The sequence below is a fragment of the Gossypium hirsutum genome, chromosome A10 (assembly GCF_007990345.1).
Source record: "Gossypium hirsutum isolate 1008001.06 chromosome A10, Gossypium_hirsutum_v2.1, whole genome shotgun sequence".
In the NCBI taxonomy this organism is placed as follows: domain Eukaryota; kingdom Viridiplantae; phylum Streptophyta; class Magnoliopsida; order Malvales; family Malvaceae; genus Gossypium; species Gossypium hirsutum.
Window position 1 is genome coordinate 108,119,352 of NC_053433.1, and position 25,357 is coordinate 108,144,708.

Sequence of the window (25,357 nt, forward strand, 5' to 3'; positions counted from 1 at the left end):
CCCGACTCGACCTGAGGATCTGCGTGTTTTCAATGGAGGGGCTAATTGCACATTTAGCATCTCTGCTTTTATGATTTTACAATTAAAGTTATTTTTATTTCTAAATTTGCCCCACGATTCTGCTGCGGTTTTAATTTGGTCCCCCTGGCAATGGTGCATTTTGGGAGAAGGGATATTTGCTTTTTTGGTCCCTCTCTATTTTGCACGTGTTTTAATTCGGTCCTTCCCCTTTCTTTTATATCTGATTTGGCCCCAAAACTTCTATTTTCAATTCAATTTAGTTCCTTTTTGATTATTTTGGCTATTTTATTGTTAAATTAATTAATTTGAGTTTTATATTTATTATTATATTTATTATTATTTCTGTTATTATTGTTACTACTATTATTATTATTATTTTTCACTACTGTCATTATTATTATTAGTACTATTATTACTAATATTTTTATTATCATTATTTTTTTAAAACCATTTCACCCAATATTTCGCTAATTCATATGTTTATTTGTTCACTTTCAATTTAAATTAAATTCTCGCTAGAATTTTTTTTGTTATTTCATTTATTATTTTATTTATGTCGTTTTTATTTTATTCTTGTCCTCATTATTATTATCTTATTATATATTATCCTATTATGTACCTATTCATTTATTTATTTATGTCTTTATATGCCTGCAACTTAATGTTATTCGTTTTATTATTGTATTTGTATTATCATTATTCGCCACGTATGACCATTTTCGTGTTTTAACTGATTTTCTATTTTAAATGTTACATTGATTTTATCTTTTAAACTTTTTTTATTTTTTACACAAACTCATAACAAAGGATTTTTCAAATAAAGACAATATTCCGTGTTTAGAAATTCGAGAAATCCTGCCTTAACGTGCTGGGTTTCGATTTTTCGTTTGACCAAATAACTAAATATCCTTTTAATTGCACGCTTTGGAAATCATGAGATGATGTCAATTTTGAGGGCTTAAAATGTCGTATCTTAACGTATTGGATGTAGTATTTTATTCCTTCGAAACGAGTGCGTCTTAAATTCCAACTCGAGTTATTCAAACACTCGTTAAAAAGGATTGTATTTTAAAACTTTTCAAACTTTCGGCATTAGGACATTAGTTAATCAATTTGGTACCAATCTTGGGCATGACGAGGGTGCTAATCCTTCCTCGTACGTAACCGACTCCGAAACCCATTTTTAATATCGTAGGCTAAAATTAATATTTTAATAAAACAAAATGTTTTATAAGGTGATCCGATCACACCTAAACAAAAAGGATTGGTGGCGACTCCATATTTTGTTTTAAAGTCGATCTCTTTTTTTCAAAATAAAAAAGGTTTCGACATCTTGGTGACTCCACTAGAGACAATGTCAAGCCGTAAATTGATTATTTTCTGTCTTTTTGTCGAAAATTGAAATTTTGGTTTTTAACATACGGTCCTTTCATTGCATTTCATTGGTGTATGATTTTTATCATTTTATTCATGTTTTTTGTATTTCAAGTTTTTATATCCCCTCGCATTGCATTGCATGAATGTTTGGTCATGCCCTTTTAAGTGGGAGTGAGAAACTACGCCTTCATGAGGTTTTCACCTCCGCATGGGATAGTGGATTGCTTCTGAGATACATCTGTACCTATGTCTTCATGAGATTTTCATCTCCGCATAGCCATAGGGAAATGTATTCCCTTGAACTGATCTTGATCCATATGAGCCTATAATGGGTGAGGATCCAGGAATTTGCCAGTTCAGGTACCTTTACTCTAGAATTGAGCCACATATAGTGAACCCTAAGAGTTCGCCCTAGATAGAGCTATGCTAAACCCTAGTGGTTACCCAGATAGGTGTTTGACTATTTTCTATTTGATTTGAATTTTATTATTAGATACTGACTCGTTGCGTTTTGTTGTGGCTATGATTGCAAGTCATTTCATATTTAAGAGGTGTCGATTCCTGTTCAGTTACTAAATTAGAAAGCTTGTCATGGAGAATAAATTTCTTGATAAAGTGGAGGATAATGCGATTGTCCGTATATAGTCGAAGAAGATGCAACTTGAGAAAGGGGATAGCCTAGCTGAGGGATATATGTCGGAGTTGTGGGACTTCACTCGTATCAGTGTGACATAAAATGAGTTTCAGAAATTGAGGGATATATGGGCTCGTTAGGATGATGAGACTAAGCAGCAGTTCTATCATAATTATGGCGACCTACCCTACCTGCTCGACATTAAGGTGGACAAGCACTTGTTTTGGGCTGTGGCTCAGTTTTAGAACCCCGCATATAGTTGTTTCACTTTCAGGAAGGTGGACTTGGTGCCTACTGTGGAGGAGTATACAGCCCTGCTTCGTTGTTTAAAGGTTCAAGTCGACAAAACTTATTCTAGGGCCAATAATGCCTCAAATTTTGTAAAGAAATTAATGAGTATCACCGGGATGAGTGAACAGTGGGTTACAGCCTGAATTCAGCAAAAAGGTGATGGTTTCTTGGGTAAGTTTGAGGGACCTGATCGTAGCACATTCAGATATAAAAAAGAAAGTTGGCGTCTTCACCTTGAGTATTTATGGTTTGGTAATTTTTTCTAAAGCTTTAAGGTATATAGATGAAGCAGTTGCCTGTGTCACACCGAAAATTTTAGCTGAGACGTTTAGATCTTTAGGTGCATGTCAGAGGGCAGGTGAAGGTATATTCATTGGATGCATGCAATTATTGTTAGTTTGGTTCCATGTTCATTTCTAGAAGGTCGACAAAGTTTCTTACCGAGCTTTCTTTGAAGATTATTGCCCATTAAAGGAAGTAGCAGCTAGGCCAATGAGGGACGACATATCAGAGGAAAGGTGGATGGCGATTCTTCAAAATCTCCAAGAGGAATATGTTGAGTAGAAAACCCATTGGATGGTTCCCGATGAGATACTCTATCGGTGTGGGAGTTTTGACTGGGTACCTCTGCCTGGAATTTAGGGATTCGTTGGATATGCCCCTTTGCTTGTTTTAAGATAATACAGATCAAGGCAGTTTATACCGATGAGACATGGGCTAACTCAGTGTGAGTTCTCGTATAGGGGGACAATTATAAGAAGAAGGTTCGAGAGATTTCTGATGCTTAGAAATAGACATGCTAGATGAAAAGATTGGCTATAGGTTCAGTGACGACTCCTGAATACTAGGGGTGGTTGAGTAAAAGGATTAATGATAATATCCTTGGGCCGAGTTTAGAGGGCGTTCGATCGATGGAAGAAAACTTGAAAGTAATCCCTTCCGAGCTAGAAATCATAAAATAGAACTTCGAAGAGAGAAATTCAGAGTTAGGAAAGAAGATTGTACAATTGAAGGAGGAAAAGATATATTTGAGGTTAGATACCGATGTTCAGAAACTCAAGGCTGAGAAGTTGAGAAAAGGAAGAAGGAAGGCCAAAGAAGACTTAGACAATTTGAAGACTGATTACAAAAAGCTACGTATGTCGATGAGAACTGCCGGATTGGGAAAGACGTAGGAGCAGTGGCAACAATAGACCCAAGAGGAAAGGGATAGGGTCGCTCAGTGGGATAAAAAGTTCTATGACACTCAAGTAACAGAGGACACTTGAAAAGGAGATTGTTGGAGAGCCAAAATGAAAAGGAGAAATTAAGAGTTAGAGTAACAGAGCTAGAAAGGGCGTTTCATCAGTATTGTAGTTACAATTCAGCGACGGAGTTGAGGGTGAGCCAAAGCAAGATTGAAGAACTGAAAGGAAAGGTAGAAGAGCTCGAAACAGTACTGCAAAACAGTGAACTCCAGGTGGAACTATTGGAAGCAAATGACGTGCGATAGGAAGAACAGTTTCATCGATCACAAAATTAGGTCAATGATAGAGATTACATCATGGGCGAAGCCATAGCTCAGATACGAGAAGTGGCCGATCATTTACAGACCTTAGCTGTTCAGGCGGACGTGCTAAGTATGAAATATGAGTTAGAGTCAGACCGGGGTCGTGAGCTGGCTTGGCTTCTTGAGAGAGTTAAAATTTTGAGCATCAAGGCAAAGCCATATATATGATCTATTTTATGTAAAGGATTTTATTTTCTAATAAAGTTATTCTAAATGGAATTGGATCAGAATCGACGCCTTTTTAGTTTTGCATTTATCTCATGCATTTGCATTACATCGCATCATGTGTATTAAATTTCAAAAACGAACCCTGATTAATTAGAAATCGTATTATTGTTACCTTGAAACATCACTAATACACACGGAGAAAAACCAAAGCTATGGATGAAAGGTTGGAAAAATTGGAATAAATGTAGAAGGAGATATAGGATCAACTGCAAGTACAGATGCAAGTACAATTGGCCAAAATCAAACAGGATATGAGGGATCATATGCTGGAATCTCAAAGGAATATGATGAACCAATTGACCCAGATACTGATTAGAGGGCCAGAAAAAGGGAAGTGTCCTATGATCAATACTAGGGCGATAGCGAGAACCTTACTTACCCTCCAGGTTTCACCCTAAAGAATACCCAAGCACCACCACAAAGGGTATCTGTCAATATCAGACACCAATTTCAGACTGGTACTTTGGTACCGATAAATTTCCTGACGGGCTCGAGTTCTAACCCCAAAGACAATCAGGCAAATCTTGTAGTCCCTGACCTCAATGATGTAGCGAAAGTAGGAAGGGCAAGAGCGGAACTCTCAAAGCAACTGGAAGATCGGTACAAATGGCTGAAGGAGAAATTCAAGGCGTTGGAAAGTGTTGATTATCATTGTGGAATGGATGCTAAGGAGTTGAGTCTGGTCCCAGATTTCTTACTCCCTCCAAAGTTCAAAATATCGGAGTTTGAAAAATATAATGGGACTAGCTGCCCTGAGGGCCACATTACAATGTTCTGTCGGAGGATGACGGGATATGTCAACAACGATAAGTTGTTAATTCACTGTTTTCAGGACAGTTTGACTGGGGCTGCGGCCAAATGGTACAATCAGCTGAATCGTACCCAAGTTACATCATAGAATGACTTAACACAGGCTTTCATGAAGCAATATGGTCATATGACGGACATAGCACCTAACAAGATCATGTTATAGAACATGGAGAAAAAGTCGAGTGAAAGTTTCAGGCAATACGCTCAGAGGTGGAGGGAAGTCGCTACACAAGTCCAACCGTCACTGCTGGAAAAAAAAACAACCATGCTCTTCATTAATACTTTGAAACCACCTTTTATTAATCACATGCTGAGAAGCGCAATTAAGAGTTTCGCGGACATAGTGATGTCCAGTAAAATGATAGAGAATGCGATAAGGTGTGGAAAGATAGAGACTGGGGAAAGCATCCAGAAGTCGGGCCTGAAGAAAAAAAATGAAGTCAACAATGTGAGCATGGGTTATGCAAAACCAATCACGGTAAACCAACCGAGAATGGTAGCCACGTGCCAGTAAGCCTCGCCAAGACAAGAGCCCAATGCAAGGCAAAACACGAAGAAGCTCTAGTTTACTCCCATTCTAATAACGTATCGGGAGCTGTACAAAAGTCTATTTGATGCACACGTTGTGTCCTCTTTCTACTTAAAATCGATGCAACCTCCATACCCCAAGTGGTACGACGCAAGTGCTCAATGTGAATACCATGCAGGAATCACGAGACACTCGATAGAGAACTGCACCTCTTTCAAAAGGTTAGTCAAAAGGCTCATCAAAATGAGTGTTGTGAAATTCGATAATGCACTTGGTGTAGGAAATTTGTTACCCAATCATACTGATAATGGGGTAAATGAGATAGTCGATAATATAGGGAGGATAATCAAGTTGAATGTGGCAGAAGTAAGAACCTCGTTGAGAGAGGCTTGGAGGAAAATGGTGAAAAAGGGGTTAATCACGCAAAACTTGGGGAACAAATCTCGAGAAGCGAGGAACTATTGTGAGTTCTATGGGGAGGAAGACCATGAGATTTAGAGATGCAGTGAATTCAGGGCCCTAATGCTGGGTCTAATGGACAACAAGGAGCTAGATTTCTTTGAGTTCACTAAAGGAGAGGACGTGTGCACCATAGGAGGAGGGTCGATAGAGAAGGTCTGTGAGGCTAGTCGCCCGGTGGTAATTATCTCATGACTAAGGATTTGTGAAGCCGGATCAAAAGTTACACCAAGAGTCGTAATCCAGAAACCCGTTTCATTTCCTTATAAGAATAGCCAAAGAGTGCCTTAGAACTATGACTGTAATGTGACAATCTCGGGAGATGATGGCCCGGTCAGCACGCCAAATACAAAAACCGAGCCTAAAAATGGGAAATCCTAGATTATCGAATCGAAAAAAAGAAGCTAGAGCTACCTGTAAATGAGTCGGTAGCTGAGAATGAAGCTAAAAAATTCTTGAGGTTCCTAAGGCACAACGAGTATAGTGTCGTGGAACAACTCAGAAGCAGCCAGCTAGCATATCAGTACTACTCTACTCTTAAGTTCAGAGACGCACCGTAATGTGCTAGTGAAAGTATTAAATGAAACCTATATCGCTAACGACATTTTGGTAAATAAGCTAGATTGCCTTGTCAACAACATAAACACCAATAACTTTATCTCTTTCAGTGACGATGAAATACCGCAAACATTACCACCCGCTGCAAAGGGTATACATTACCGGGGTACTAATTGACAATGGATCGGTATTGAATATCTTGCCCCTATCCACATTGAACAGGTTGGCTATAGATAACTCTCATATGAAGATACGCTAGAACATAGTGAGGGTATTCGACGGCACCAAAAAGAAAGTAATGAGAATGATTGAGGTACCTCTTTTGATCGGACCAAACACATATGAGGTAGACTTCCTAGTGATGGATATCAGACCTACTTATAATTGTTTATTGGGAGGCCTTAGATTCACTCGGCAAGGTCAGTACCATTATCATTGCACCAAAAGCTAAAGTTGGTGACAGAGGGCCGGCTGACAACGATAAACACAGATGAGGACATTATCACATCTGTTACCAGTGATGTGTCGTATATAGAAAATGATAGTGAGGCAATAGAGTGTTTCTTTCGGTTATTAGAATTCATAAATACAACTTTCATCATCGAAAGAGGCAAGATTCCAATGCCAAAAATATCCGAAACTACGAGGATGAGCTTGCAACTAACAATTGCAAAAGAGGCATTGCTTGTAAGGGGACTCGAGAAATATCTCCATGGACGGGTTGACGTGTCAATCTTAGCTGAAAAACGGGATCACTTTGGCTTAAGGTATAGGTCAGACGTAAATCAAAGGAGAAAGGAGTTAAAAAAGAAGTAAGAGAGATGAAAAGCAAGATTAAATGGGGCAGAGGTCAGATGGGAGCCAATGACCTTCACTCATATATCCAGATCGTTCGTGTCATAAGGAGTTATTCATCCTGAACGAAAAGTGACAAGTGAAGAGTCCAAGGAAGATTTGATGGGAAATCTGAGAATCAATGTCATATCTAAAGAGAAAGTGATGGAAGGAGACTTAGCAATCATTCGCCCTTATGAGCCTGGAAGTGTTCTAAACAACTGGACTATGGAAGAAATTCCTGTAGTTGTTAGAGCTAATACAGAGTAATGTTCAAAATACACTTGTTACTTTAAAGCCTAGAAACAATAAGAATCTTTTTTGAAATAGGTTCATGTTCAAAACGTCTTTATTTTAATAAAAATACATTTTTACGTCTCATTCTGAGTATATATTTCTTTTATCCTGAGCAAATATTCTTTTATTCCTGCATTTCATTTATAATCATACCGTACAAATGAGCTATTCTTAGATCCATTTATTTTTTTATATTCTTTTGTGCCTACAATAGGTCTCTAGATATCAATGACACGAGTAACACTGTTATGGACCTAGAATTCCCTTTTGAGTGAGACATGTGTCGGGAAAGATCTCAGGATTTTGAAGATGGTGGAGACTGTAACTTATCTCTAAATTTGTTAAGGATGGTAGAGCAGGAAGAGAAACAAATCTTACCCAATAAAGAGATGATAGAGAATGTGACTTGGAAGAGGAGAAAGAGGTGAACATTGGAACTTGCATAACCGAGAAAACAAGATGGGACCTCATTGAATTATTACAAGAATTCAAAGATGTCTTCGTGTAGTCGTATCAGGATATGCCTAGGTTAAGTGCCGATATTATGGTACACCGCATCCCCATAAAAGAAGAGTGCAAACTAGTTCAACAAAAGTTTCGAAGGATGAGACTTGATGTTGCAGTAAAAATAAGAGAGGAGGTCAAGAAGCAATTCGATGCTGGGTTCTTACAAGTGGTTAAGTACTTAGAATGGATAGCTAATGTTGTCCCCGTCCCTAAGAAGGATGGAAATGTGCGGATGTGTGTGGATTATAGAGACTTAAACAAGGCCAGCCCAAAAGACAATTTCCTATTGCCTCGCATTGATACTTTAGTGGATAATACGAGAGGTTACTCACTGTTCTCTTTTATGGACGGCTTCTCTAGATACAATCAGATAAAGATGCATCCAGGGGACATGGAAAAGACCACATTCACAACTTTGTGGGGAACGTTTTGCTATAGGGTGATGTCATTTGGGTTAAAAAATACAGGAGCAATGTATCAAAGAGGCTTGGTAACCTTGTTTCATGACATGATGCACAAGAAAATTGAGGTTTACGTCGACGATATGATTGCAAAATCCCGAACTGAAGAGGAGCATGTGCGAATTTTGAGAAAATTGTTCCTGAGGTTGAGAAAATTCCAACTAAAGCTCAATCTGACAAAATGTACTTTCAGAGCTAGGTTAGGAAAATTCTTGGGTTTCATAGTCAGTGAAAGGGGAATTGAGATTGAACTAGACAAAGTTAAGGCTATAAAAAAATTGCCTCCGCAGCACACTCAGAAAGAGGTTTGAGGTTTCCTAGGAAGACTAAATTACATCTCCTGGTTCATTTCACAACTAAGTGAGAAATGTGATCCCATATTTCGTCTTCTCAAGAAGCACAACCCAGGTGTGTGGGATGATGAGTGCCAGAAAAACCTTTGGCAAAGTTAAACAATATTTCTCCAATCTTACAGTGCTAACGCCATCTAGTCTTGGTAGGCCATTGATACTGTATTTGGCAGTATTTGACAATTCAATAGGATGTGTGCTCGGCCAACACGATGAGACAGGAAAGAAAGAAAATGCGATATATTACCTTAGCAAGAAATTCACTGAGTGTGAAATGAAATACTCGCCAATTGAGAAATTATGTTACGCCTTGGTTTGGACCACTCAGAGATTGGGGCAGTACATGTTGTACCATACGACTTGGTTAATCTCGAAATTGGTTCTTTTAAAGTACATGATAGAGTGAACCGCTTTGATTGGAAGGATGACCCGATGAGAAATTCTGCTTTCTGAATTCGACATAGTTTATGTGAACCAGAAGGCTATGAAAGGGAGTGCAATAGCAGATTTTCTAGCCAGTAGAGCTTTAGAAGATTACGAGCCTTTAAACTTTAATTTTCCTAATGAAAATTTAATGTATGTGGAAACTACTAAAGAAGGCACTCCAGAAGATCGTCCTTAGAAATTGAACTTTGACAGAGCATCGAACGCCGTTGGCAACAGAATTCGAAATCCGTGTGCAAATTAGACTTTGATTGCACAAACAATATGGCAGAACACGAAGCATGTATCATGGGAATCTGTGTAGCCATTGAGCGGAAAGTCAAAGTTCTAGAGGTGTATGGGGATTCTGCTCTAGTGATCTATTAGCTTAAAGGCGAATGAAAAATAATAGACCCCAAGCTGATTAGTTATAGGAAGCTGGTCCTAGAGTTAATTGAGGGATTTGATGATATTGCTTTCTATTATCTCCCACGAGATGAAAACCAGATAGCTGATGCATTGGCTACGTTAGCTTCTATGATCAGAGTAAGTAAGCAAGAGGATATGAAGCCTATCCAAATGAGTATTTATGAGGCTCCAGCTCATTGCTACAATATCGATGAAGAGGAAGAGAAAGATGACTATCCTTGGTATCATGATATTCTACGGTATGTGAAGAACCGTGAATACCCTGATTAAGTAATAGAAAATGATAAGAGAACGTTGAGGAGGCTGGCCAGTGACTATGTCTGAGACAGGGAGATCTTGCATAAAAGAGAAAGGATTAGGTGCTACTAAGATGTGTAGATACTGTTGAAGCTAAGAAAATCTTGGAAGAAGTCCATTAGGGTGTTTGCGGGACGCATACTAATGGTTTCACAATGGCCAGGCAAATCATGAGATTCGGGTATTATTGGTCCACGATGGAAGAAGATTGCATCAGTTACGCCAAGAAGTGCCATAAGTGCCAAATCTATGGAGACGAGATTCATGTGCCTCATTCACCTCTTCATGTTATGACTTCTTTATGGCCTTTCTCTATGTGGAGCATGGATTTCATTGGACCAATCTCACCAAAAGCTTCTAATAGATATCGATTCATTTTTGTGGTCATTAATTACTTTAACAAATGGGTAAAGGCTGCTTCATACGCCAATGTCATAAATTTGTCAGTCAGCAAGTTCGTGAAAAAGGAGATCATATGTTGATATGGCATGCCAGAAAGGATTATATCTGACAACACGTTGAAATTGAATAACAGCATGATAGTGGAGGTCTGTAGTCAGTTCAAAATTAAGCATCACAACTCGTCACCATATCGCCCGAAAATGAATGGTACAGTTGAGGCAGCTAATAAAAATATCAAGAAAATCGTGGGGAAAATGTCAGAACTTCTACCGAGGCAACACCCTACTCATTGGTTTCTGGGATGGAGGCAGTTTTGCCCATTGAATTAGAAATTCCTTCTCTCCGGGTTTTATCAGAGTTGAAGCTGGACGAAGCAGAATGGATTCAATCCCGGTATGATCAGTTGAACTTGATTAAAGAAAAGAGGCTAAAGGCTATCAGTCATGGTCAAATATACCAGAAGTAGATAATGCGAGCTTACAACAAAAATGTTCACCCCAGAATATTCCATGAGGTGGACTTGGTATTAAAAAAGATCCTTCCTATGCAAAAAGATTTTAGAGGGAAATAGATGCCAAACTGGGAAGGACCTTATGTGGTAAAGAAGGTTTTTTCTGAAGGAGTGCTGATATTAATTGAGATGGACAGTAAGAGCCTGCCTAACCTAGTAAATTCGGATTTAGTTAAAAGATACTTCACTTATAGGAAAGGTTAAGGTGAAAACCCGCAAAGGGTGCCTGAAAAAAAAAGGGGGGGAGGCCGAAGTGAAAACCCGCATAGGGTGCCTTGAGACCAAATGAGTTTTGAATTGAAAACCCGAAAAGGGCAATTCAAATTTCAATCAAATATAAGGCATGTGGTAGTCTTGCTATGCTTGAATTAACAAGGAGGAAGTATGCTACGTCTTGGGGCATCGACAAAGTACTCTAAATCTCCTAGACACATGACAAGCTCAAAATGGCCCTCAAAAAGTTCGTACGGAGAAGCTTAGGCTGCGTTATCTGGGGGCACTTATTTTTTCCCCCCTTTTACCTATTTTTGTATTTCGACAATGTTAGCTTTCTTTGATTAATCCATTCTTTTTGGATTTTGGTTCCTAATGAATTTCAGTTTTGTCCATCTTTATAATCTTTTTCAAGCGCTCGTACTGAAATAAGAATTAATGGACTAATAACACTTTCACAAAAGGAGTTTTGCATATTACTCTGGAAGCTTCTAAATAGGGCAAGAACTTGAAACATGACAATTATTTAGAACTCACCAAGCCTAAGGGTTAGAAATATTTGAGAAGTAAAATCTAAATTATGACTACTACTTCAGATTTTCTGTTAAAGATATCAGTTAAACAAGAAAACATATGTCAGTGGTATCATCTAGACAAACAACGAGCAATAATAGCCCAAACGTTAAAAGGGGCATTTTCATTCTACATTCATACAAATGTTATTCATAAACATCTAGTTAAGAGCATTTGACTCATTCTGATCATGGCATCCTAATCATTAGGCATAAGCATAGGCCCATGAAATCGATTCTACAAGTATGTTCCTTAGAGGACGATGTAGCAAGATTGGTTGAAGCTACAAATTTTGACCAGCCTTATCTCCTTGAGGTAGCAAAGGAGCAGGCTAAAGATTGTAGATCTTATCTCTCTGAGATAGCAGTGGAGCAGATCAAATACGACAAATCTTATCTTCCCGAGGTAGCAGGGGAGCAGATTTAAGCTACAAGCCTTATCTCCTTGAGGTAGCAAAGGAGCAAGCTAAAGATTGTAGATCTTATCTCCCTGAAGTAGCAGTAGAGTAGATCGAAGACGGTGAATCTTATCTCCATGTAGCGGCAATGGAGCAGATTTAAGTCACCAGTCTTATCTCCCTGAAGTTGCAGCGGAGCAGACTGAAGATAGCGAGTCTTATCTCCTTGAAGTTGCAGTGGAGCAGATTGAAAATAGCAGATCTCATTTCCCTGAAGTTGCAGCGGAGTAGATCAAAGATAGCAAACCTTATCTCTTTGAAGTTGCAGAGAGCAGGTTGAAGTTATAGATCCCATCTCCCTAAAGTTGTAGCGGAGCAGATCAAAGATAGCAAACCTTGTCTCTCTGAAGTTACTGAGAGCAGGTTGAAGTTACATGTCACATCTCTCTGAAGTTGCAGTGGAGCAAACTGAAGATAGTAGATCTTATTTCCTTAAAGTTGCAGTGGAACAGATCGAAAATGGCACACCTTATCTCTCTAAAGTTGCAGAGAGCATGTTGAAGTTACAATTCCTATCTCTGAATCAGCAATGGAGTAAAACAGGCAATAGGATGCAGTGGACTGGAATGAAGTTACGAAGAAAGGAGGAACACTAAAAGAAGGCGAGACTTGGTAAGGTCGGGCTAAATTGGTCTTTCGTAAAAGTTTTTGCTCTATTCTCGTTACATGATAATGAACAAAAAGAGGTAACTGTAGCAAGCCCAATTAGCCCGGACCCATTTTACAACCCAACACCCCAATAACCTAAATTAAATACCCAAACAAAAACCAAAGACCTAGGCCCAAACACAACCAAAACCCTAGCCCACTTAGCACTAACCCACAACCATCAGGAAAAATAGAAAACCCTAGGTGCGCCGCACCTAGGTTTGCTGCCTACGCTCCCTTGCTCGCCGGACGCCACTATCCCGCGACGTGCGCTGCTCCACCATGCCACGTCCGTGGTATGTTCGCTCACGTACCTGCAAATATGCAAAAATAAGTTTTAAAGATTGGCTATAAAATCCAATATATGGATTTTGTAAAATATACAGGAAAAAAAGAAGACAAGAAGAGATTCAAACATATTTTTCTCAAAAAAAAAACAGCAGCAAGCACCTGAAGAATAGAAAACCAACAATCGAGCAAAGGTGTGAGTTTTTTTTCTTATATTTCTTTTTTTTCATTTTCGAAACTTTTTACTATTATTATTTTTTATTTTATAAAATTATTTACATATATTACATATTAAAAATACAAAAAAGGGAAAATTTGGCGCTGGAGCCTGGCTGGACTTCAGGCCCACAGAAAAAAGGGGAGAGGGGGTTTCTATTTTTTTTAAGGAGGAAAGGAAAATGAAATTTTCAAAAAAAATTGGTATTTATAGGCCTCCCAATACGGCGCCGTTTTGGGCCGAAGCATAGGCACCAAAACGACGCCATTTTAGCTTAGCCCGTGTGCACGACTCGACCCGACTTGAGGATCTGCGTGTTTTCTATGGAGGGGCTAATTGCACATTTATTCCCTCCATTTTTTATGATTTTACAATTAAAGTTATTTTTATTTCTAAATCTACCCCACAGTTCTACTGCGGTTTCAATTTGGTCCCCTGGCAACGGTGCTTTTTAGGAGAAGGGATATTTGTTTTTTTGGTCCCTCCCTGTTTTGCGCGTGTTTTAATTCGGTCCTTCCCTTCTCTTTTATTTTTGATTGGCCCCAAAACTTCTATTTTCAATTCAATTTAGTTCCTTTTCTACTATTTTTACTATTTTATTGTTAAATTAAGTTTTATATTTATTATTATTATTATATTTATTATTATTTTTAGTATTATTATTTCTGTTATTACTGTTACTACTATTTTTATTAGTATTGTTATTATTATTATTTTATCACTACTGTCATTATTATAGTATTATTAGTATTATTATTACTATTATTTTTATTATCATTATTTTTTTAAATCATTTCACCCAATATTTCGCTAATTCATGTGTTTATTTACTCACTTTCAATTTAAATTAAATTCTCGCTAGAATTTCCTTTGTTATTTCATTTATTATTTTATTTATGTCGTTTTTATTTTATTATTGTCCTCATTATTATTATCTTATTATATATTATCCTATTATGTACCTATTCATTTATTTATTTATGTTTCTATATGCCTGCAACTTTATGTTATTCGTTATTATTATTGTATTTTTATTATCATTATTCGCCAATTATGATCATTTTCGTGTTTTAACTGATTTTCTATTTTAAATGTTACATTGATTTTATCTTCTAATTTTTTTTATTTTTTACCCAAACTCATAAAAAAAGGATTTTTCAAATAAAGTCAATATTTCGTGTTTAGAAATTCGAGAAATTGTGCCCTAACGTGCGGGGTTTCGGTTTTTTATTTGACTAAATAACTAAATATCCTTTTAATTGCACGTTTTAAAAATCATGAGATGGTCTCAGTTTTGAGGGCTTAAAATGTCATATCCTAACATACTGGATGTAATATTTTATTCCTTCGAAACGAGTGCGTCTTAAATTCCAACTCGAGTTATTCAAACACTCTTTAAAAATGATAGTATTTTAAAACTTTTCAAACTTTTGGCATTAGGACATTAGTTAATCAATCTGGTACCAATCTTGGGCATGACGAGAGTGCTAATCCTTCCTCGTACGTAACCGACTCCCGAACTGTTTTTAATATTGTAGGCCAAAATTAATATTTTAATAAAACAAAAATGTTTTATAAGGTGATCCGATCACACCTAAACAAAAAGGATTGGTGGCGACTTCATATTTCGTTTTAAAGTCGATCCCCGTTTTTCAAAATAAAAAAGGTTTCGAAACCTCCCTCTTTTATTTTTTTAATTATATTATTATGTGAGATAATGCTTGACACAAAAAATTTATAGAAATTTTCCTGTAACCAAATTTTACCCCACTGAAATTTTTTTTATAAAGGTTTAAATGAGACAACTTATAGTTAGAGGTTGTGTACTCTTTTTCTTTCATTAGATTTTTTTCCTATGGAGTTTTACCTATTAAAGTTTTAATGAGACTTATTTTCGTTAATCGATATTCATAGAGGAGTTCTATAAAAATTTCATAAGTGAATATATAAATGACCTTTCAACTCTAAAAACTCTCATTATTTTATGTGTCCATTTCAAACAAAACCAAAAACTTATTTGTCTAAAAGTGTGTTTGATAAACTGAAAATTGAAGTGTTGAAAAATTACGTACGAAATTTTAAATTTTAGAAGCACTGAATTTATATCATAAAATTCTTTAATACATTAGTCAAAATTAAGTACTGAATATAATTATTTTGTTTGATAATATATAGTAAATCTTGATTTTCGAAAATTCATTATTTCATTATTTTAATCTTTTTAATATGGTATTATTTATTTTATTTTGAATAGCTTTGGATAAACGTTAAAGATAATTTTTAATATTTTAATATTTAATAAAATGAGGAAATAATTTGTTTCAAAAATAAAAATTTTGAAAAATAGAATCAAATTAGTATTTCCAACATTAAGTGTAATTATTTACTTACTTATCCTATTCAATACTTTTTTGATTGAATTTTTTTAAAGTAAAAAGTTAATATGGTTATCAAACACAATTAAAAAAAATTAAACACACCTTAAATTATAATTAATTCCTACTTGTCTCAAAAATAAATCCCTACTTTGTTAGTGTTATACCTACACCACAAACCCCAAGATGTGCCCATTGTGAAACCCAACACGTGTTCTCTAGCGAAGTTGGGTCTTCAACGAACCACACGTATCCAATGCTAAGTTGTGAACCTTAATCCGACAAACCTCATGTACTGCGCACCTTCGTCAAGCATATGTGAGGTACACATGAGAAAGCTTAGGCATTACTTACCAACTGTCCTAAGACGTCATATCCTAAGACGTTACATCACCACCACTATTAAAGGATTAAATCAGATCACCATGTCAATAGTTCCTAGGCACATAAATAGTCCTATTCCCCACTATAAAAGAGCCCATGCAATAGCTCATTGGGCTCATGAACACCTCCTACGCCTTTTTTGTAACACCCCAAACCCGGCCTAGACGTTATGGCCGAATCTAAGAGTGTTGCGAAGAAGAGTTTTGAAACTGTTTTTATTTCGAGAAAAACTTTATAAAGTTACTTGTTATAAAATGTTCACCTTTTACAAAATATATTCATTTACTTGTTTATTATCGAAACCGTTATGAGTTTATTCATTCACCAAATCATAATTTGTAGTGGAAATATTAAAAGTCATTATATTTAAAAACCCAGTTCGTGTTTCTAGAAAAACTTTTGTTTGCGTAAAACCATCGTTTTCGTAAATCGTTTCAACAACAATGCAAGATAGAAAACAATCAAAACCAAAACCAACAGTTAAAACCATACAGTCCAGAAAGTCCCTAAAATTACAACTCTCAACTAAATCCAGAATTTTAAAAATACCGAAACTCAAAGGCAATTTTATCTAGTGGTCACTACTGAGTCTCCATCGCACCGACCTGCCTAAATTCGAGGGTTACCTGTACAGAACAGACAAAAAGATGTGAGTTTTCATAAACTCAGTATGTAACCCAACAGAGATAGTCATGCAACATACACAGAATCACATGTGCAGACAGATACAGATTTGAACCTAAGTCCTTAAAAGATACAGATATCAGATCAGATAAACATAATATATATACAAAATCCGACCCCCATCCTCTACACACCATCTTCGACCATCCCATCACACCATGTGTGGTTAGAAACACCCACCCATCCCTACAGACCATATAGTGTTGATGCTACACATAACAGAATAATATGCAATCAAGCTGCTAGAATATAGGCGAAAGGTCGCTGTACAGACCACTTCCTCCGCATATACAAATCCCACCCCAAACACAAATATAAAATTAACAGATTAACATGCTTAACATGCTCGTATACAGATAACTTACATACTGAAACAGTACGGTCAGACATACATATCTATTTCCTACTCAGATCAGACTATCAGAATATTAGATCATATGGAAAAGGGTTTAATTAGCCCTTACCTACCTTACGGTAGGCCCACAGTCGATTGAATTGACCAGTGCGACTTTAGGGGCCCATATGCCTAGATTGGCCTTGCCTGTGTGGCCCACACGGCCTGGCTCAAAACCCACACGCCCATCCTGGCCTAGCCCATGTGGCCACACGGCCACACCTTTGTCGTCACACGGTCGTGTCTTGCACATGACCTTACCTTTGACAGTCACACAGCCGTGTGTCGCACACGGCCAGTCACACGCCCATGTGGCGTTAACAAACCAAATCTTTAGCTTTCGTGGAACCTCATTTTCTCGTGTTTTAGGTACACACTTGGTACGAATTTGATGCGAAAGTAATCTCAAGCCCTTTCAAACCTAAAAACCAATACCCCAAACATCGATTTAGCAACCAAAATACAAATTCACAATAGAAATTCAATAATGCCCAAGAACTTACGGCAGACGATAAACCCCTGCTAACGTGTACTAAGCTATTGAACTGCAATTTTCTGCCTTACAACCTTCACCTAACACAAGACTTCCAAACCCATCCAAACTCTCTTAGACAACCGAGACAAAAATTAACATTTACTCTTACACGAGGATTCAAACACAAGACCTCCATCAAGCTAACTCCGATATGAGTTTACAAACAATATAACATAAGTCTACTCAGTAGGAATAAGGCTAGGATAGAAAATAATAGAGTTTGCCAAAAGTAAGACTTAAACTCAATGCCTCATACACACACTTAAAACACTTAACCACTAAAACAGATACATATTTTATGTCAAGATTTACAGAAACAGAAATAAATTATTCAATGCGTTACATTCTTCCTCTCCTCCAAAACTTCTTACCAAAAAACATCCTACTTTAGTGGCCAAAATAAAAGTTTCTGGATCAAATTACACATTGAAATAAAATTCATGTATAAATTTAATATTTATCCCTAAATTTTTATTCAAAAATATGTATATACCTACTAAATGAAATTATCTTAGAGATTTAGATACTTACCAAACTTCATCAATTTTATTTCTAATTTTCGCACTTTCCTTCCATTCTTCATGTATTCAAATTAATGAGATGGCAGCTTGACAAAGTGAGGGAATGCAATTGTGTACCCTTATTTACAAGTGACTCCACTAAACTGAAATCTGAATTCAAACATAGCGGGTTCATTAAACTTGCATGGTATTACTAAGACCTTTGATAAGCGTTTTAAGATATGGTTGAAACAGTACATGGTGCGAGATAGGGCAATTAAGCAGCAAATAAGTCACTATAACGGTACATTGATTAATCATAAATCTTTCTAGCCATAAGGATAAGATCATTTTTTTTTAGCACAGCAAGACCAGGTACGGCATCAAAGTCCAAATCTTCTTTATTCATCCCAGTTGGCATTTCCCAATCAAACTTGTAAAGAAGATTAGCAAGGGCAAGCTCCACTTCTGCAACTCCTATACACATTCCTGGGCAAACCCTTCTACCCGCACCAAACGGTAAGAACTCAAAGTTCAGTCCTTTGTAGTCAATGGAGCTGCCAAGGAACCTTTCAGGGCAAAACTCTTCTGGGTTTTTCCAAACTTTAGGATCTCTTCCTATTGCCCATGCATTCACATACACCAAGGTTTTAGCAGGTATTTGATACCCACCTATGTTGCAGTTTCTGAGTGTTTCTCGTGGCAATAACATTGGAGCAGTTGGATGCAGTCTAAAAGTTTCTTTTACTACACCTTTTAGGTAAGTTAAAGCCTGAACGTCATCTTCATTTATAAATCCCTTTTTTCCAACCAAATCCCTTACTTCCGCTTGAGTTTTCTTCAAACATTTTGGGTTTTTCATGAGGGCACTCATGACCCAAATCACAGTGGCTGCGGTTGTGTTAGTTCCAGCAATAAACACGTTCTGCATAACAAAAAAAGGTAAAAGGAAAAAAACAACCATGGTTATATTATATATGTGCATAAAGTGTGAAGCTAATGATAAAAAATAGAAAAGTGAAGATGAGATGACCATAAGAATAGCTTTTATATGATCTATGGTAAGATCAAATGGAAAATCACGATCCATCCTTATTCGTAGTAACACGTCAAGTAGGTCTTCTTCCTGTGGTATTATCCTATTCGGATCAAGATGTTCATCAATGAGTTGTTGGTAGAAGGTATCAAGTTCTTTGAAAGTTTTTTCAAGACGAGTGAGAAACCCAGTGAATCTATCTACCCAACCCATGAAAGGAAAATAATCAGAGAAACTAAAGGATGACAACATGGCTTCACTTTCTTTGTGCAGCTCGTTGACCCTGCTTCTTTCAGCTCCACCATCGTATCTCTTTCCGAATCCTATTCTGCAAATTATTGAACGTGAAAGGCACATCATTGCCTCACTCAAGTTAACAGGCTGAGAATCAACCGATAATTGATATATTTTTTCGACCAGGCGACCTACTTCGTCTTCTCGGATGGGACGATACTTTTTCACTCTGCTAAAGAGATGTACAACACTAAGTTTCCTCATCTCCTTCAAATAGTCCGTGTATGGTGAAAAAGCCAAATCCAAGGCGTTGTAAGATAATCTCGTAGCACCACGTAGTCTAGGCCTGCTGCAAAAGTCGAGGTCATGGGTTTTCAAAACCGCTTCAGCCATTTTTGCTGAAGAAACTACAAGGGTTGGCTTAAATCCAAATCGCAAGGACATAAGAGGACCATAGTTTTGAGAGAGTTTCCAAAGGAAAATATGAGGGAGGAGTGAGTTATCGAGCATCAGCATATGTAAGTGACCAATGAAGGGAAGGCCTGGAGGGCCTGGGGGAAGATGATTAAAATTGCCATTGTTGTTAATGCTATGTTTTAGCAGAATTATGAAGAGGAAGAAGGGGAGAGCTAGAAGAAATATCATAAATAGTGCAATTGCCATTCTGTTCCACTCAATCTGTTTGAAACTTTTGGGAAAGATTTACAATTAGAATAGCATGTATTTGGCTCTTTTGCTTTTCATGGGCATTGGTTTATGTGGTGGATTAGAAATCCATTTTACTATTATTAATTTTTTTATTAAGTTTGATGTCACTAAAAATTATTAAAATATTTTTTTATATACAAAACAGTAATAAATATTAATATAATGGTGTTTTTATATTTTCATATTTTTTAATAAAAAACGCATGAATTTTAAGCATGATTATTTTAATCAAAATTTCACTTAATTTTATTTTATAAATATATCTTGTACATAAATATTTTTTTCAATAATGGGTGTTTCAACTCAACAATGACTTATCAAACAAAGGTAAAAATGTCATTTACTATAAAAGAAAAAGTAATTTAAAAAATAACCAGGTAGATATGTCGCTGGTCATTAAGATAGTTTTAACCAGGGTGAACGTTAAATCTTAAAAGTCAACTTGTTTTAAAATTTTAAAGATAAATATTAAAATTATACAGTTTAATAAACGATTTGATCTAATGGAATTTGATTCGGTGTAATTATACATATAAAATTTTGATTATAGTTTATATGTATATATAAAACTTTAATTTTGATTTATCTGTACACTTTAAGGAAATAAATATATTAATTTATTTTTATATTTGATAAATATAATTTATTACCTATGCAATAATAGTAATATATTGATAATTATGTTAATAATTTATAAAAAAATTAAATTAAAATTTTATATACATTCATATATCATTACATATTTAACTACAATTCATATATAATTTTAATATTTATCTCCACGAATTCAATAGCGTAGAGGACCTAAAACCAAAATTGCACGAAAAGTCTACTAAACTAATAAATGCACAAAAAGTCTATTAAGCTATTAGTTTAGTAATAAAATACTTGTTTAATTCCAATTTTCAAATATCTACTCTCAAATAAAATACTTGTTTAGTGCAATTAAGAAAAGGTAGGCCAAAAGCAATCAATATTCTCAATAATTGAACCATGAGCAGCCCTAAAAGTCACTGTGTTTTTTAAATTTTTTAAATTTTTACAAAATGGTCTAACTTGTTTTTAAATGCTAACTAGTTAAAAAATAAAAAAAATTAATTTTAAGTATTAATTTTATATAAAAATAAAAATTTTTGTGTATATAGAATACTTATAAATTATGATTTTTGTTTGAAAGTATTGAATATAATTATTTGTTTGATAATATATTAATTTTTTATTTTTGAAAATTTATTATTTTATAATTTTAATGTTATTAATATGGTTTTTTCTTTTTGAATAATTTTGGTTAAAAGTTAAGATAATAATTTGAATATTTTAATTTTTAATAAAATGATGAAATAATTTGCTTCAAAAATAAGATTTTGAAAAATAATATCAAATTAATATTTTCAACATTAAGTGATAAGTAACTGTCTACTTACTTATCTTATTCAACACTTTTTTTTTGTTGAATTTTTTTAAGTAAAAAATTAATATGATTATCAAACACAATTAAAAAATTAAATGTTGAAATTTTCTATTTTTAATGAAATGAAAATTTTCAATAATTTATTCAGCACACATTAAATTAGAATTAATTCCCACTTCTCTCAAAAATAAATTCCCACTTCATTAGTGTTATACCTACATTGCAACCCCCAATACGTGCCCCCCCGATGAAACCCAACAAGTGATTTCCAGCGGAGTCAACTCTTTAGCAAACTACACGTATCCAAATCGCTAAGTTGTGAACCTTAATTTGACAAACCTCATGTATGACGCAACTTCGCCGAGCATATGTGAGGTACATATGGGAAACCTCAATTGTTGCTTACCAATTTTCGTAACGGCTAGTTCTAGGATGTTACATTACCACCACTGCTAGAGGATTAAATTGGATCACCATGTCAGTAGTTCTTAGACACATATATAGTCATGTTTGTTTAATCTAGTGTCCTAAGTATAGTATTTTTGGGTAAGTATACTTGTAATTTTTCGAACAGATTAATTAATAAAATCATTCATGAATATATTAATACTTTGTATTATTGTCCTCAAATGGTTTTTGCATGCAAAGAAAAATGGAAGCAAATGTTGCTCATTGGTTGTCTAATGTTTAGCTAATACTAAGTGATATTACGTGGTCGGATCGTAATATAGAAAGACAGGTTGTATTAGTAGACGAATCTAAACATGTCCTTAGTCTAATTGGAAATGAGAAAACCAATTGAAAGACTAATATGTTCTCTATCAAGTCTAATTGGAGAGATATTTTGTCTTAGGCATCGGACTGGATGACTCCTAGAAGATATAGACATAGATGTGACTGACTAGATTGATAGTACATCAGACAAGACCTAAGCAGAATAGGTCCTAAATTCGTTCATGGATTTATTCACTTGTGAGGTTCATACTGACATACCTAAGTCCTGAGTGGATGATGGACTATGTATATGCATGACTCGTACACTTTAATGTAAGTAACAGCCTAAGTTCGAATAGATAAGTGTAAGACCCAATTTTAGCCCGGGCCCAGATTACAAAATAAAATAAATTTAATAACCAAAAAATAATTAAGTTCCAATGTCCCTTTTACAAATATCAGGGCCCAAACCAAAATCAAAGCCCAAACTAACCCAAACCAAATTAAACCTAACATCAGGCCCAAACAAATAACCCAAATTCATCTAACCCTAACCCAAATTCTAGCCCAAAACCTAAAAACATGTCAGCAAACCCTAGCCGCCCTAGCCTCCGCTACCCACGTCCTCCACCACCGCTCACCATGCACGTCCACCTCCACATCGCCAAGTCCGTCTCCATGTCGCCATACCTGCGAGAAAAACGCAACAAAGGCAAAAGCTTTGTTGTATTTTCAGGTATAAAAACCCAAACAATCATTGTATTTGGGGACTTTTTTTTCCCTTTATAATCAATATATAAAAAAGGAGAAAATTCAAAAGAAATATAGCAGAGGCAGAGAAGCAAACGGATTCAAAGGTGTTCCATTTTTTTTAAAATCTGTTATTTTATTTTTATTTTATTTTTTTACGATTTTATATATATTTATAGTAATAGAAAAATAAAAAAGGAAAGGGATTTTACTTGTTTTGGATAGCTCAAAAAAAGAAAATTTTTAATTTTTTCGGTCGCCGTGGACGGCGGTGCCGTCGCCGGCGCGGTGGCACTTGACCGGAGCGATGGTCAGAGAGGAGAGGGACTTCAGAGAATTTGAGAGTGGTTTTTAGTTTTTTTTTTTTTTGGTGAATTGGGAAGGAATGAAAATTTTTAAAAAATCTTGACTTATATAGGCCCCCAAAACGACATCGTTTTGGGATTGGCCTTAAAAGCCCAAAACGATGTCGTTTTGCCCTTGACCCGTCCGACCCGACCCACTCCAGCCTAGTATCCACGTGTTTTTAATCGGAAAGGCTAATTGCGCATTTAGCCCTTCCGCTTTTTTATAGCTTTGCGATTAAGTTCTATTTATTTCTAATTTGGCCCTATAATTTTCCTTCTATTTTAATTTGGCCCCGCACAAGGTGATGCGATTTGGAGGGAGGGGATATTTACTTTCCCGGTCCCTCCATTTCATTTGCGCGTTGCAATCCGATCCTTTCCCATTTATTTATTTCCAATTTGGCTCCAAAACTTCTATATTCAATTCAATTTAGTCCTTTTCCGTTATTTTTGCTATTTTATTCTTTAAATTATTATTTTAATATTATTATTATTTTTTCATTATTACTATTTTCTATTTTTACAATTGTTATTATTAGCATATTATTATTCATATATTTTTTTCATCAATATTGTTAACATATCATTATTATTATTATCATTTTTGTTATCTTCTATTTTTTTTATATTAGCGTTATTTCATTATTATTATATGTTACTATTACATTCATTATTTTTTTATTCTTTTTATTAATATTATTTTTACTTTTTTTGCTGTAATTATTCTTATTAATATATTATTATTTCTTATTATTATTATATTATTATTCTTATTAATGTAGTATTATTGTTATTTTCTACTTTATTATTATTGTATTATCACTATCATTATTACCATATTATTAATCTAATTAATTTTATATTATTACATTGTATATGTTCTTTTGCATATACTTACGTTATTGTTACTGTTATTATCATATCTTTATTCCTATTTATTTACCTAAGTTTTAAATATATTTCATGTTATTATATATTAGCATTATTTATTTACTATTTTCTTTTACAATTTCTAACTTTAGATTATTTGTTGTTTTGTTATTAATATTAATATTATTTATTTATTATACCCTTTTTACAGTCTCAAACCTTACTATTTTTGTTGTTAATATTAATATTATTTATTTATTATACCCTTTTTATATATCATTCATTTGTATATTCATTATTCTTATTTTCATGTTAGCCTTAGCATTGACATTTTATTAACTATGTTATTTTATTATCCTTTCTTTTGATTGTCTATGTTAGCTTTAAAATTGGTCCATCTTGTAATTTTTGTGAATTGTTTTTTAGTATTTGTGTTTTGTAATTTATCAGTACAACATATTATTCACAAATCATTGTTCTATATAAAAGTGCATTTTGTTTAAATGTTACATTTTATTCGAAAGTTTTTTCAAAATAAGGTAGTACTCGTATTTGAGAGTTTCGAGAAAATTGTGCCCTAATTTACTGGGTTCCGATTTTCCTCGTCGAATCTAAGTAATCGAGTACCCTTTCTTAAATCAAAACAAATAAGTTTCAAATAAAAGCTTATTCTCAGGAATTCGAGATATTGTGTCCTAACTTATTGGATATGACACTTTGCTTTCTCGAGGTAAGGATTTCTAAAAAAATAAAAGCAATATTCTGTATTTGAAATTTTGAGAGATTGTGCCCTAACTTACTAGGTTCCGATTTTTCATTTGACCCAAAAAACTGAATATCCTTTTTAAACTTAGATGCATGAGTTTTGAAAATTAAAAGACAAGCTTATTTTCGAGGGTTTGAAATGTTGTATCCTAACTCACTGGGTGTGACATTTTATTTCTTCGAGATAGGAGGGTCTTAACATCCAATTTAATTTATTCAAGTGTTCTTTTTAAATAAAAGGATCATATTCTAAAATATTTTCAAATTTTCGACATTAAGACATTAAT

The 25,357-nt window shown here is 35.1% G+C and overlaps 1 protein-coding gene across 1 annotated transcript; it reads right to left on the reverse strand.

Moving 5' to 3' along the window:
- Positions 1-18,426: 18,426 nt before the first annotated feature.
- LOC107896240 (cytochrome P450 71B34) lies at positions 18,427-20,319 on the reverse strand. Its single transcript, XM_016821350.2, has 2 exons — positions 19,269-20,319; positions 18,427-19,160 (listed from the first exon to the last, which is right to left on the reverse strand). Exons 1-2 carry the CDS (start codon positions 20,166-20,168, stop codon positions 18,549-18,551), a joined length of 1,512 nt encoding a protein of 503 aa, XP_016676839.1. The 5' UTR covers positions 20,169-20,319; the 3' UTR covers positions 18,427-18,548.
- Positions 20,320-25,357: the final 5,038 nt, after the last annotated feature.

Excerpts from the sequence above, each read along its gene's own strand:
- LOC107896240 (XM_016821350.2), bottom strand. The coding sequence starts at position 20,168 with ATGGCAATTGCACTATTTATGATATTTCTTCTAGCTCTCCCCTTCTTC. Across the intron at positions 19,161-19,268 it reads ATATAAAAGCTATTCTTATG|AACGTGTTTATTGCTGGAAC; the intron begins GTCATCTCATCT and ends TTTGTTATGCAG.